Source organism: Epinephelus moara, chromosome 23 (genome assembly GCF_006386435.1).
Source record: "Epinephelus moara isolate mb chromosome 23, YSFRI_EMoa_1.0, whole genome shotgun sequence".
NCBI lineage: Eukaryota > Metazoa > Chordata > Actinopteri > Perciformes > Serranidae > Epinephelus > Epinephelus moara.
Window position 1 is genome coordinate 28,906,157 of NC_065528.1, and position 13,518 is coordinate 28,919,674.

Genomic DNA, 13,518 nt, shown 5'->3' on the forward strand with positions numbered 1-13,518 from the left:
TAGAGCACCTTTGGGATGTGCTGGAACGGGAGATTCTCATCATGGATGTGCAGCCGACAAATCTGCAGCAACTGTGTGATGTCATCATGTCAATATGGACCAACATCTCTGAGAAATGTTTCCAGCACCTTGTTAAATGAAGGGGATCCAACCCGGCAGTAGCAAAGTGTACCTAATAAAGTGGCCAGTGAATGTAAATGGTAGACATAATCTATATGGAGCTACAAAATGTGAATTCATACATGAAAAAGTGTNTGCAGCCGACAAATCTGCAGCAACTGTGTGATGTCATCATGTCAATATGGACCAACATCTCTGAGAAATGTTTCCAGCACCTTGTTAAATGAAGGGGATCCAACCCGGCAGTAGCAAAGTGTACCTAATAAAGTGGCCAGTGAATGTAAATGGTAGACATAATCTATATGGAGCTACAAAATGTGAATTCATACATGAAAAAGTGTAATTAAACAGATTAATTCTGATTTTATTCAGTTTAAACTGGTAGAAAAGACTTGCACACACACACTGACATGTGTGCAAGTGTTTCTGTTCATTCTTTGAGCTTTTGGTCTAAAGCTTAAAGATAAAAGGGAAACACTGCACAGATCTAAGTATACACAAATCTTTCCTACAAGTTTGGAGTCAACTATTGTTCAAAAGTTAAAAAGAAGAATCACTTCCTGTTGCACTGAAAAGATTTTGTCTTCATATTGAGTGAAAAACATTTTAACTGGCTGTGTCATTGTTATTTTCAGTGTTCCCTTGACGCCCGATGAACAAGGTAGAAAACACAGACATACACACACACATTTTATAAAGGTTTAAAAACAGATGTGTAAGTGTAGTTTAGGGCACGTCATCACTTTAGAAACTAATTGTGAAACCTGTTACACTTTTCAGAATGATTCAATATTTCCTGCTGGATGGCTTAATTTTTAGCTTCACATGAACCGTGTCTGTGTGTTTGTCACACACAAACATAAAACGCTGAGACATGTGAGAGTCACACCGTAGAGTCCCAGGAATTACAATGACTTATTACTTAAATACTTATGGAGTCATGATGTCATTGTAGGGCACATACCACAGAGCTGATTCCACTCTCTAAAACCAAACACAAACTGTTTGTCGTACATTTTATTTCAGTCGGCTTCAAAGACAATGAAAATATTCCACTAAAAGGAAACGAGCTCAGCCTTCACCTGACTAGACGAAACACAGACAGACGTTGGATTTGTGTCAAAGTGAAACTGAAAGTTCAGAGAGTTCCTGCAGGAGACGTAAAAAACAATCTCTGATGATTCATGTTTGTCATCAGATATCTTTAGAAAGAGAGGAAGGTGATGACAGACAAACAGGATTGGAAACTTAGAGAAGTCAGCAGATCAGTGAATGGGGGTGTGTTCTGCATGATCGATCTCACATGATGACGATATCTCTGTGTGTGTGTTTACAGCTCTGCTGACAGCTGCCAGTACAGGAGATCTGTCTATGGTAAAGTCTGTTCAGCTTCTCTTTTTCACCAGCTGATGAACATTCAACATGAAGCTGCTTCATTTGTTCTTTGAATACTTGTTGTCCTAAAGTGTTTTTTCTGCACTGTGAGACTGTGAACTTTATATTTTAGGGCCCCGATCCTGATTAAGAAACTGTTTTCTGCAGACACTTAAATTTTTACAAGCATTTCCCAAAGCAACTCTTAAAGGAACAGTTACCCCCAAATCTAATCTACATATTTCCCTCTTACCTGTAGTGCTGTTTATCAGTCTAGATAGTTTTGGTGTGAGTTGCAGAGTGTTGGAGATATCAGCTGTAGAGATGTCTGCCTTCTCTCCAATATAATGGAACTAGATGACACTCAGCTTGTGGTGCTCAAAGTGCCAAAAAATATGTTTGAAAAACTCAACATCAGTGACCCTTTCCAGAAATCATGACCTGGTTACTCAAGATAATGTATCACTGCACAGAGAGGAAGTGTGCATCTAATCATGGATGAGAGGCTCGTGACATATGTGACAGAGATGTAAACATTAATGGCGTCCTCCTTGGTTGAGCTGTGACGTTAGCTAGCTCAGTGGTGCTAGCAGTAGATGCACACTTCGTTTTGCACAGTGATGCAGTTGGTGGGTGTAGTTCAGTAGAAAGAAAATAGTTCCTCCATGAAACTGCTCACAGCAAGGTCTGTGGATTAAGAAAACATCCAAAAATATAGGAGAGAACTTTTTTTTTTTACCCCCCTCACATAAAATGCAGTATGAAATAATAATGTGCCCCCCATAAAAAAAAAATAAAAAATTTAAAAAGTGCCCCCATTAAAAAAAAAAAGATTTTTTTTAAAAGTGCCCCTTAAAAAAAAGAATTTTTAAAAAAAGTGCCCCCATAAAAAATAAATACATTTTTTTTCCGAAATTGCCCCCATAATAAATAAATAAATGTTAAAAAAAACTTTAAAGTGCCCCCATAAAAAATATATATTTTTAGAAAGTGCCCCATAAAAAATGATTTTTAAAAAAGTGCCCCCATAAAAAATAAATACATTTTTTTCAAAAATTGCCCCCATAAAATGAATAAATAAATAAATACATTTTTAAGAAAAGTGCCCCCAGAATTTTTTTTTTTTTTTCAAAATTGCCCCCATAAAAAATAGATTAATATTTTTATTTTCAAAAATTGCCTCCATAAAATAAACAAATAAATAAATACTTTCTTTTTTTTTAAGTGCCCCCAGAAAAAAAATGATATTTTTTAAAAAATGCGCCCATAAAAAATAAATGAATATTTATATAATTCTAAAATGTATGATCTTGATTTTGGGTTGAACTGTCCCTTTAAAAGCCAGTGTATGAAGCCAGCTTTCTGTAGTGCTGAATGCTGAATATTCTTAAAGTTGAATGGTGTATTGAACATTGCTATAGGATAAGGAAAAAAAAATCACAAACAAAACAAAGAAATGTTTCATACCATGTTTTCATCTCCGGTCCCATTTAAACTGCACATGAGGAGCACTGATTTCCTTGTTGTCGTTTTTCTAAACCCTAATCTGCTTCTTTTTTCTGTTTCTGTTTGTGCCTCCAGCTGTCGGAGTGTGTGCGCCGAGGCGTCAGCTTGTTGGTCAGAGACTCCGGAGGTTGTTCAGCGTTACATATAGCCGCCCAGAACGGACACACAGAGCTGGTCAGCTTCATACTGCAGCAGGGTGAGAGTACACATGACTCACAGGAAGGTGATGGTGTGTGTATTTATCATAAGGGGGCGCAGCATGAAGCATCTTAAATCAGTCCTGTTTATTCCTGTAAACAAACGGCTCCAACAGACTTTTTATGTTATCGTTCAAACATGGAATGACATCTGCAGCCGAAACAGGAAGCTTGTGAACTCTTACACGTGAACGCTACTGATTTCCACCCCTTGACAATAGGGGCTACAGCAGCACCCTCAGCACCCACCTTCCCTGGCCCGTGTCACTTAAGACTACAAGTTTAAAGAATGAAAACAATCTGTATCTGTGATGTGTATTTTCTAAACTTATCCTTGTGACGTATCAAAATCTACAAAGCTTGTTTTGTTTCTCCTGTCTCTCCTCCTCAGGCTCTAAGGTGCTCCTGGATTTGACAGACAGAGAGAAGTATGTTGGGTACTTTTCATTTTGTTTTTCCTCGATGATTCTCTGTGGAGGTTTTGTGTATATCAGATTATTGTTGACATCACACGCCCTGATAGTTTTACATGCCAACCGCACACCTCCTCCTTTATCTGCTGTGGTTTTCTGGTGATGTCAGACAGGCCAGGACAGGTTGTGACAATTTGCAAGTTCCCATTGCTTACGTAGCTAATTGTGTGTGTGTGTGTGTGTGTGTGTGTGTGTGTATGTGTAGAGGGGACACTGCCTTGCACAAAGCAGCCTCGGAGAAGCAGCACGCCGTGTGTCGACTGCTGGTGGAGGCCGGGGCGTCGCTCGAGAAGACCAACTTCCAGGTAAACTCACACATTGAACTCGAAACCTGCACACACACACCCAAACACACACACTTCCTGTAAATCCAGCTGAGTCATGTCAAGAGGACCAGCACTACGTGTGAATGATCTACAGAGACATAGGTTTGCTGGCGTTCAGGTGCAGGGTGTGTCAGTCTGTCTGCAGTGCAGGGAAAGTCCCGACCTGATCTGTAGGATCTGTAGGTTTGTTCTGGGTTCATCAGCTGACAAAGTTCCTCACTAACACAGAAATGTGAGAGGAGAAACCACGGAGTGTATTAAACAAATGAGCAGAAAAAGTAAGGACAGAGAAGGAAGGGGGGATAAGGACAGAGGGTGTCGTATGCTGTATGGATAAGGATTGTAACGCCCTTTGAGGGAGATTTGTGACGTCTGTGTGAGCAAAGATGGTGAAAATAAAACAAGTGTTGTTACTGGTAAATAAAGGCATTAATCTACTTTTTCTTATGAAGAGAGCCGTCAAATTCAAACCCTCTTCCACAACAGATCAGAATCAGGAGCATTGTATGTACTTATTTGATGGTGGGCAGAGGGAGAGGGGTATGACATGCCACAGAGGTCCAGGAACAGAAAAACTATATTGTCTACAGACGTTGCGCTAGACTTTTCCATCGCCGGTCATTTTGGCCGACAGGGTCATAAAAATCCGGTCATAATCTATTTTTACCGGTCATTTTAATTTTCGTTTTTAAATGATAATAAAGATATTCAAAGACATTTCGTTTTCATTCATTCCTTTTTAATAAATCCAACAAGCAAGTTATAAAGTGTGCATTAATAAGGACATGAACAAAAAGATGAACAGATATCCACACACCCGTGCCATTAGGCTTCGCCCTGGACACACTGGACGGCACTAACGCGTCACTAACGCGTCCAGTGTGTCCAGGGCGTTATGTAGTTATGTCTGTAGGCTCGATTACACAAAATTAAAATTGTAATGAAGTGATTATGGTATTGAAAAATGTGTTCGGTTATGCACTGTTGTGTTATTTTAAATTATAAACACAGTATTTTCTCCTCACGTTCCTCAGTGTGTGCTGTTGTTATTTTATTTTGAAAATTGGCTGGATTCTCTCGTCTTTTCTGTGTCCGACTTCCTGTTTAGTACGATCCGCTCGATCCAGCTTGACAGAAGCGCTCACGGCTCCCGTGAAAAATAGACCATACACTGAACTGAAGCGCTGCCTCAGCGGGCGCTCCGCTCTGCTCAGCGGCCTGTGTGGACAGTCAGATACGTTAACATGGGCGCTGACTGAAAACTGCCTCCGCTGCTGGGCGCCGTGCCTCGGTTCCGCGTCCGGTGTGTCCAGGGCATTATGTCAACAACGCTTCATGAAGCAGATGAATGACCTTTTCTCTGCAGTGTGAAAACGGCAGCCACTTAAACCACTGACTGTGCACTCCGCTGCCGGGGTGGTGGGCAGGGGTGGTAATTGCAACCGGTCAAAATGACCTTCAGATTTTCTGGTCATTGTTGTAAAGAAACGGTCAATGACCGAGAATATCCGGTTAACACGACCCCTGGTTGTCCATCACTAGGCAAAGGAAATATGTCTTTGGTGTGGCTCAAGAGTGAAAGAAAACCACACAGTATTCTCTTTGAGTTTTTAACAAAAATAGATACACGGGTCAATAAGTAATTATTGCGTAACTAAAAAAATACTGGCTGAATAAATCAGTAAAGTAGTGGACGCTCTCTGAGGCCCCTCTCCCCCCTTAAAGGCTCAAATGGTTTAGTCCGCCCCTGCACTAGGATTCATCTCTAAACACAGCTTAAGCCGAGTGACTGACTGCTTATGCTGCCGCAAGAAGGAGAAATCAGGGTTCCAAAAAAGGCTCCTGTTTCCACCAAACACTTTCAGTATGGTACCTTTGGAACCAACAGTAACCCTTCAGACATGGTACCTAGACCCTAGCGTTTCCACCACAACAGTACTCTTAAATGTGGGCGGGTTGTTGTCACTCACTGCTCTGTCCAGCACTCACTGTATTTCCTCCTTCATCAGTCTGCACCTCGAGGCTGCACGCCGACATTTTCAATAAATAGAACAGGCTGCAGTGAGAGTCTCTCTCCATGGGATATTTAAAAATAGCAGCTTTGTGCATTTAGTCCTTCTCAGGCAAGCTCAGGGGTTTAGTGTTGCTGGAGCCCACAGGAACGATGATCCACAACGCTTTTTTTTTTCTCCGACTGTGGTTCTGAATATCTGCAGTTCACATAACCCAGTTGATTTTAAGTGTCTGGTCTGTGACATGTGCACCAATCATCAGCATCCAAATGTATTTGCATCATAGTGAGTGGTCACCGCAAAAAATTACATCTCAGGCACATTCATCAGTGAAAAAGAACCCAAAGACACGAACTGCTGCTTTTGTCACAATTTTATTTTCAAGATAGGATGATGAATCATTAAGCTCCAATTTGTTGGTTCAGCTTCTGAAAAGTGACGATTTCCTGCTTGTCTTATTTTTCTGTGTGAGAAACTGGATATGTTTCAGTTTTGCACCGTTGGTTAGACAATTTAAATACGTCCGCTTCAGTTCTGGGAAATTTCATCGTTGAAAAAATGGTTATTGGGTAAGGAGTTGTCAACTGCAGCCCTGCGCTCCGTTTTACTTTAGTGACAGTGTGTGTGTGTGTGTGTGTGTGTGTGTGTGTGTCCACCAGGGGAAGACACCAGCGGACCAAGCAGAGGGAGACTCGGAGCTCACCACCTTCCTGAACGCCCAACAGCACACGTCCTCTGCCACCCACGAAGACTTGGAGACGGCTGTCTGAGGCGCACACGCACACTCTCACACACACACACTCGCTCGGTCTCTCTGGACTCTGCACACACTCGTAGTGGAGACGAATCTGGGAGAGAAAAGTGTTTAAAAAAAAAACAAACGATCAGAGTCTGGTTTGTCTCTGCAGAGATGAACGGGACAGATCAGAGGAGTGAACTGCTTCAGCTCACAGCAGCACCGCAGTGGAGATTTTAATGGTCAACTATTTATTTGTATTTATTTATTCATATTCTATTTATTGGTTGTGCTGATTGAGTGATTGGTTGATTGATCGTTGGACTTTTAACGGTTCAGGATGCAAGTGCACTTTGAGCAGCCGTGGTGAGTTCACTTGTCGTTTAGGAGAGACGAACTCAAGAAAACATGTTTTATTTCGGTCACAGTTCATATTTGAAGAATGGGTTCACTCAGTAAAAAAATATGTGTTGATCAAGTATTTAAAATCAGTTAGAAATAACTTCTGCTGAAAATTATTAAAATGACATAAATACTTAAGTTTTATATGTGTTGCCCCATAAAACCTGTGTGCCAAAGACACTGATGTAGTGTCATATCTGTCTCAGTAATGTTCCCACAATCTGTCACAGTGGTTTCTTTTCACATTCTCATAAATCTTCAAAACGTCGCTTTCATACCAAACAGTGTAATGTTAATGTTATTGATCACATTACAGGGTCAGCGGAGGGCTGTGAATATTATAAAGCTAAAAAAAGAAATTTATTTCAGCTGTCTCACATTAGTTTAAGTACAGAAGAAAGAAACAATGAATCTTAATTAAAACCAGAGCTACAAATTGCCTCTCAAGTGAAACTGTTTCTCTGACTCAGCTGACCTGATAACTGAGTGCGTGTTACTCCACTAATTCCTAACCCTTGGGGGCAGTGTTGTAGTCAAGACCACTTGAACTAAAACCAGACTTGAGGTTGAGGCTGATTTTTATTTGTAATAAGGCTCTACACCGACACTGTAACTTACACAAGTGGCCTGTGTTGTAGTGAGCATTTATACTTGTTGGGTGATGTGTCTGCGTCGTTCTGCACTTATGCCTCCAAAACACTAGATGGCGGTGGAACCCTTATGCCTCTGTTTTGATTTTCTGCAACGTTCAATTTGTCTGCTCCATTATAACTCACAAAGTTCACAGACAAAACAACTGTCTTATACTAGACATGTTTTCCCCACAAATACAACATGCTAATGTATTTAGCATACACCTATGACATTTCCCATTGCTTAAATTAGTCTAGCTGCTAGCAGACTTTTCCTCTACTCATATGAAGCCTGAACAACAGTGTCATGTAACAAAGGTAACGTTACAAAATTTGGCTCCATCACAACTCACAAGGTTCACTGACAAAACAACTGTCTTATACTAAACATGTTTTCCAAACAAATACAACATGCTAACGTTATTAGCACAAGCCTATGGCATTTTACATTGTATAAATTAGCCTAGCGAATAGCAGAGATTTCCTCTGCTCATATGAAGCCAGGATAAATCACACACAAGACTTAAAATGCTATTTTTGTGGAGGCTTTATTGTCTTCACAGTTTATTGTTTCTTATCTGTGAAATTAAAGTAAATAAAAGCTTTGTCTCCACTGAGGGAAATGGTTTCAGCTTACAGAAACAGACAGGAGGTCTGCGTTGCCACAACGTGTAGTTACATTTCTGGGGAGGTGTACATCAGGTTATGGTGTAGGGTACAGCGTACGCTCTACATCGACACAGAGATACAGTGTCAATTCAACAAAGAAGTATAAACTCCACCAGTGAGTCTGACACTACATAACACAGATAAAGTGTGGAACATGCAAACTATAGGCACTCCACAAACTGATGTGAAAGACCCACATTCTCATAAAACACAGAAAACAAATTAAGATTCCTCTCCATTCACCTCTTTTATAACTATATTGTCTATCTGTATGTGTCTGAATGTAACATGAGAAATGTCTGGATAAAATAATCAGAAGGCATCACAGAGGGGATTTTTATTTCCTTTTCTTTCTGTGAGCAAACGAACACAAAGGATCAACTGAAACATCTTTATTCAGTGCTCCTTTTTTGCACTTATAATTTAGTGATATCCCCACAACCATGTTTTTTTAAATTAAAATCCAGAGTCCTCTTTTGTCTGAGACCGACACAGGGCCGAATAGAAGCGCGGTCGAGACTCTCAAACAGTGATCTGAAGTCTGGTCTTGTATGCTACAACACTGCCTCAGGGTCTGACACATAAATTTCACGTGTCACAAAGTGAGTTTAAGAAAGAAAAAATACAAGTTTGCTTTTTATTCTTGTGATACACTTGATACGTCCACCTTTTTAAGCCTCTAAAAACTCCTCAAACAACCTCAGAAGGAAAAAAAAATTAGTCTTTGCTCCAACTTCTCCCAGTTTATACTGGTTTGTTTTAAGGTTTAACAAGCTAATAAAGGTTGGGAAGCACTGGTTTATTCCACAAACACCATTCTCCCTGAACACTGAACTATAATTGGTTACCAGACATGTCAGATATAGATTTTAAAGAATCGGAAATATTATAAAACGAAGCCAGTGTCGGCCCAGAGTGGAGGAAAACCAACACATTAGTTCAAGTGAAACCATGAAGCAGCCGGTTGGTTTGAAAGGACAGAGCAGACTGTGTTTAAAGCAGAGTCACTAATTTTTAAACGCTGCCGTCACACAAACAAGTATTTTAACTTTTCACAGTGTGTTTGTGGTACTCCTGACCCGACAAGGCTTTTCACATGCAGTGTGTGTGCGTGTGTGTGTGTGTGTGTGTGTGTATGTATGATGATATTCCTCATTCCATATCAAACCCTGAAGAGTCAGTACAGCTGCAGCAGAAAGTTTTCACCGCTCTCTGTGCAGCTTGTACAAAACTACAGATTGTGTTATAACTGTGTGTGTGTGTGTGTGTGTGTGTGTGTGCAGCATCTATCCAAGAAGAAAAGAAGAATCTGAGCCATATTCAATGCAATATGAATAGATTACGTCTTTTTGCATTTCTATATTAATCGTTTACATTACATTAATGTTTTTAAACATAGTTGACCATTTAGCACCGAGGAGTATTGAATGTGCAATTTTACTTCAGTGCTGGTTGGGTATATGATTGTTTTATGTTTTTGTTTTTTTTCTTTTGTGTGCATGTATGTCGATGGATTGAACTTTTAAACAGCCCTGTGAGGTCTCTTTTGATATAACCTGTTGTAAACAAAATTCATATATAAAAGAGGAACTGCTTTCCCCAGAGTGTTTGCGGGGAAACATTTTAAAGATTCACATGTAGCCATCGTAGAAGTCTGACGGCTTTTAAACTGCACTGCATATTAATGTCATGTATGTTAACGAACAACATGTTGAAAGTCCCGTTTTCGGCTGCTACTAATATCCAGTGTTATTTGTTATATTGTGTGTTTCTGCAGGGTTTTTAGGGACATTTTTGTGAATCACTAAAGGATCGTTTTATTTGAAGAAAGAGCGGTCACACAGTGAGGCAGTATCTTTTCCAGTTTGAGGTCCACTTGCTATGTTCTTCCAGAGCTTTCAGCAACATTTCGTGACTGAAAACTCCAGACGAAAGCTCGTAAATGTACCTTAAAGGGTGGGACCATTATTGTCAATGTTACTTTAAGTAATTTTTAAATCTTTCTGTAGCTTCCCAGTAGTGTTACTCATGAGTTCAAATCCAGACATTTAAATTTTGGTTGTCTTAGCGTTAAAATGCTGTTTTCCCAAGCTCTTATAAAAACGCTTTCTCACACGCCCTGACGCAGGTTTCTGCATGATGGCATCACTACATATAAACCCTTTTAGGGTCGACGTCACAATGACGTATGTTCAGTTCATTAGCTGCCTCTCCACCACAGGGCTGTAGGCTACATAGGAGTCTTAACATGTGGTCATGTGTGTACCGGGAGCCAGAATAAAAGCAGTCATGGCTCAAAACCAGCCGCCACTGCCCATCAACAAAAACAAAGATGGTTAAATGTGATAAGACCAAAGGACTGGATGGAGGCCATCATCAAAAATGCTCACATGTGCAGCGCACACTTCATATCAGGTTAGGGAAAAAGTATTTCCTGTTGTAGGGATGAATAACGCTATGTGTGTTAAGGGTTACAAGTCCACCTCATCAGACACTGGCTATAGAGCCGACATGCCACATCCAAGCCTAGTTGCACCACTAAATTTGAGTAACAACTAGTGTAAACATGGGTGCATTGTTGTGAGTTCGCGTGCATCTTAAAGTCAAACGTGGGCATAAAATTAAAATTAGAGCACAAAATGGCTGACATGCTGTATGATGAAAAGAAATGTGCTATGTTCTTAAAGATAACAGCAATGATCTCAAATTTTGTGAACATCAAAGTTACTTTATCCCAATTGTAGTGTGCATTTGGGGGCACTATGGAGCCCACTGAACACACTTATAAACACTGCTTACGCACAAAACGAGGCCTGAAAGAGGCGTACACCACTTGCAACGCAAACGGTGTGATGTATAAAAACAGGCTTCATGGGAGAAACTTTGACACATGCTTACGAACATTTTGGAAACGGTAAAGTTAGCGATGCACATCTAATATTTTTTTGGATTGTGTTTATAGATCCTGCGCACTGTTTTATAAATGAGACCCCTGATGTTCGTGCCAATTTACGCAAATGTTCAAGCATCCTGGCCCCTTTAGGTTCGTCGCCCTTTTAGAAATCATAAATTAACGTCAGCATGTTTCTTGACATGACTTTAATTTACACATTTCCTCTCATGATCAGTAAGCTTCTCTTGCGTATTTGCAGTGATACTCTCTAAAATAATGTGTAGTCTGGTAAACAAATGAAAAGTCAAATTTTGCCTTTAGATCAAAAATATATTTTTAATTGACACTTTACAGCCAATCAGATTTTGATTCCATAGCCGTGGTATACATTTAATTACACTGAAAAATATATAGAAAAAGATACATGTATTATTGTCTGCGGGTTTTTTGTTGTTGTTTTTTTTGCTTTGTAAAGTGTTACATTCAGGGGCGTTGGAATATAAAAAGTAGAGTGATTACGTTTTTGTTTTGTTTGGTTTTTTACCAGTTTTAATCCCAAACTCACACGACAGTATTTTTCTTTTATGACATATGAGATGCTCTGCAGCACTTGTGAGGAATTCCTTGACTAAATCCACATTTCAGACCCCTCAGATCAGAGTGTATTCCTTTTTTTGCCATTGATATGTTTATGATGCAAGACTTCTACGATGGCCACCACCGTCAGCGTCCACCTGAGACATTCCTCTGAGTGTCTCCAGACAATAAAACAGACAAAAAGTGTAAATGAAATCCTTGAACATCTGTGAATGGTGATGACCTTTTCTATGAAGTGACTGTGGTAATAAGCTCGGCCCGCTCTGAATGACATACACACACGCTTCTTCTTATCACTCTTTCTATTGAGTAGAAACTTTGTATTAAATTGTGTCTCTCATCAGCGTTGGTTTATGCATGGCATTTTCTTACCTCCTTCCTCTGGATTATTTTCTGGTAATGGCATAAAGGATGGCATTATTGTTGTTTAAACTATTCAATTATTATAGTTTTAAATGATTCCTCCCTGAGGTTCCTCTTAGGTTGGACATGTGGTTTTCTTTTGCTTTTGTATTTCTTATTTCTCTGCTGATGATGACGACGATGATGATGATGATGATGATGATGGGATTACTTGAAGTTTGTTGTTTTGTTTTATTTGTTAAAAGAAGATGTGATGCTGTAGTTTTGCCTCTGACATTATTTCCTGTTTGAATGATTTGTGGTAAAATCCACTGAGGACAGTTACTAAACTGTGTTTCCTCTTTCTAATGGGAACCAATCGCTATTATGCAGACGCATGCAGATTTAAACTTTCAGATGCAAAAATTCCCAGTAGTGTGCAGTCACTATGTTTTTTATTTAGCTTTTGGGTCACATCTGCACACTGACTGCAAACCACAACCCAGAATGATTAAACATCTTAAAACATTTCAACCATTCTTTGTATACAATGACAATAATACATATAATAAATAAAATATATCAAAATTATCGCAAACATATGAAGACTATCAAGTTCACAGCCATGCTAGCAGCTCTGTGTGGCTGCACTTTGAGCTAAATGCTAACTTCAGCATCCTAACATGCTCACAATGACAACATGTTGATGTTTAGCTGGTATGTTTACCATGTTTACCATCTTAGTTTAGCCTGTTAGCATGCTAACATGTGCACGATGACAACATGTTTATGCTTCTGAGGTAAAATGTTTACCATGGTTACCATCTTAGTTTAGCTTGTTAGCATGCTAACATGCTCGCAGTGACAACATGTCAACGTTTAGCAGGTAATTTTTTTTTACCACATTCACCATCTTAGTTTAGCCTGTTGGCATGCTAACCTACTTACAATGACAACCTGTTGTTTAGCAGGTATGTTTACTATGTTTACCATTGTAGTTCAGCCTGTCAGCATGCTAACATGCTCACAATGAGAATGTGTTGAACGTGTTGACGTTTAGCAGGTATATTAACCATGTTCACCATCTTAGGTTAGCCTGTTATCATGCTAACATGCTCACAATGACAACGTGTTGAACGCGTTGACGTTTAGCAGGTATATTAACCATGTTCACCATCTTAGGTTAGCCTGTTATCATGCTAACATGCTCACAGTGACAATGTGTTGATGCTTAGCAGG

At 39.7% G+C, this 13,518-nt stretch overlaps 1 protein-coding gene across 8 annotated transcripts in view; it reads left to right on the forward strand.

Moving 5' to 3' along the window:
• Positions 1-12,560, forward strand: part of dgki (diacylglycerol kinase, iota) — a 45,481-nt gene extending 32,921 nt beyond the window's left edge. For 7 of the 8 annotated variants that reach the window (XM_050036302.1, XM_050036305.1, XM_050036303.1 and 4 more), the window contains 6 exons: positions 756-781; positions 1,457-1,494; positions 3,076-3,196; positions 3,589-3,634; positions 3,876-3,975; positions 6,668-12,560. In XM_050036302.1, coding sequence (XP_049892259.1) covers positions 756-781; positions 1,457-1,494; positions 3,076-3,196; positions 3,589-3,634; positions 3,876-3,975; positions 6,668-6,778 — 442 coding nt within the window. In that variant the 3' untranslated portion in view covers positions 6,779-12,560. The remainder of the gene's footprint in view (positions 1-755; positions 782-1,456; positions 1,495-3,075; positions 3,197-3,588; positions 3,635-3,875; positions 3,976-6,667) is intronic. The other variant, XM_050036299.1, reaches the window with a different exon arrangement.
• The last annotated feature ends 958 nt before the right edge of the window (positions 12,561-13,518 follow it).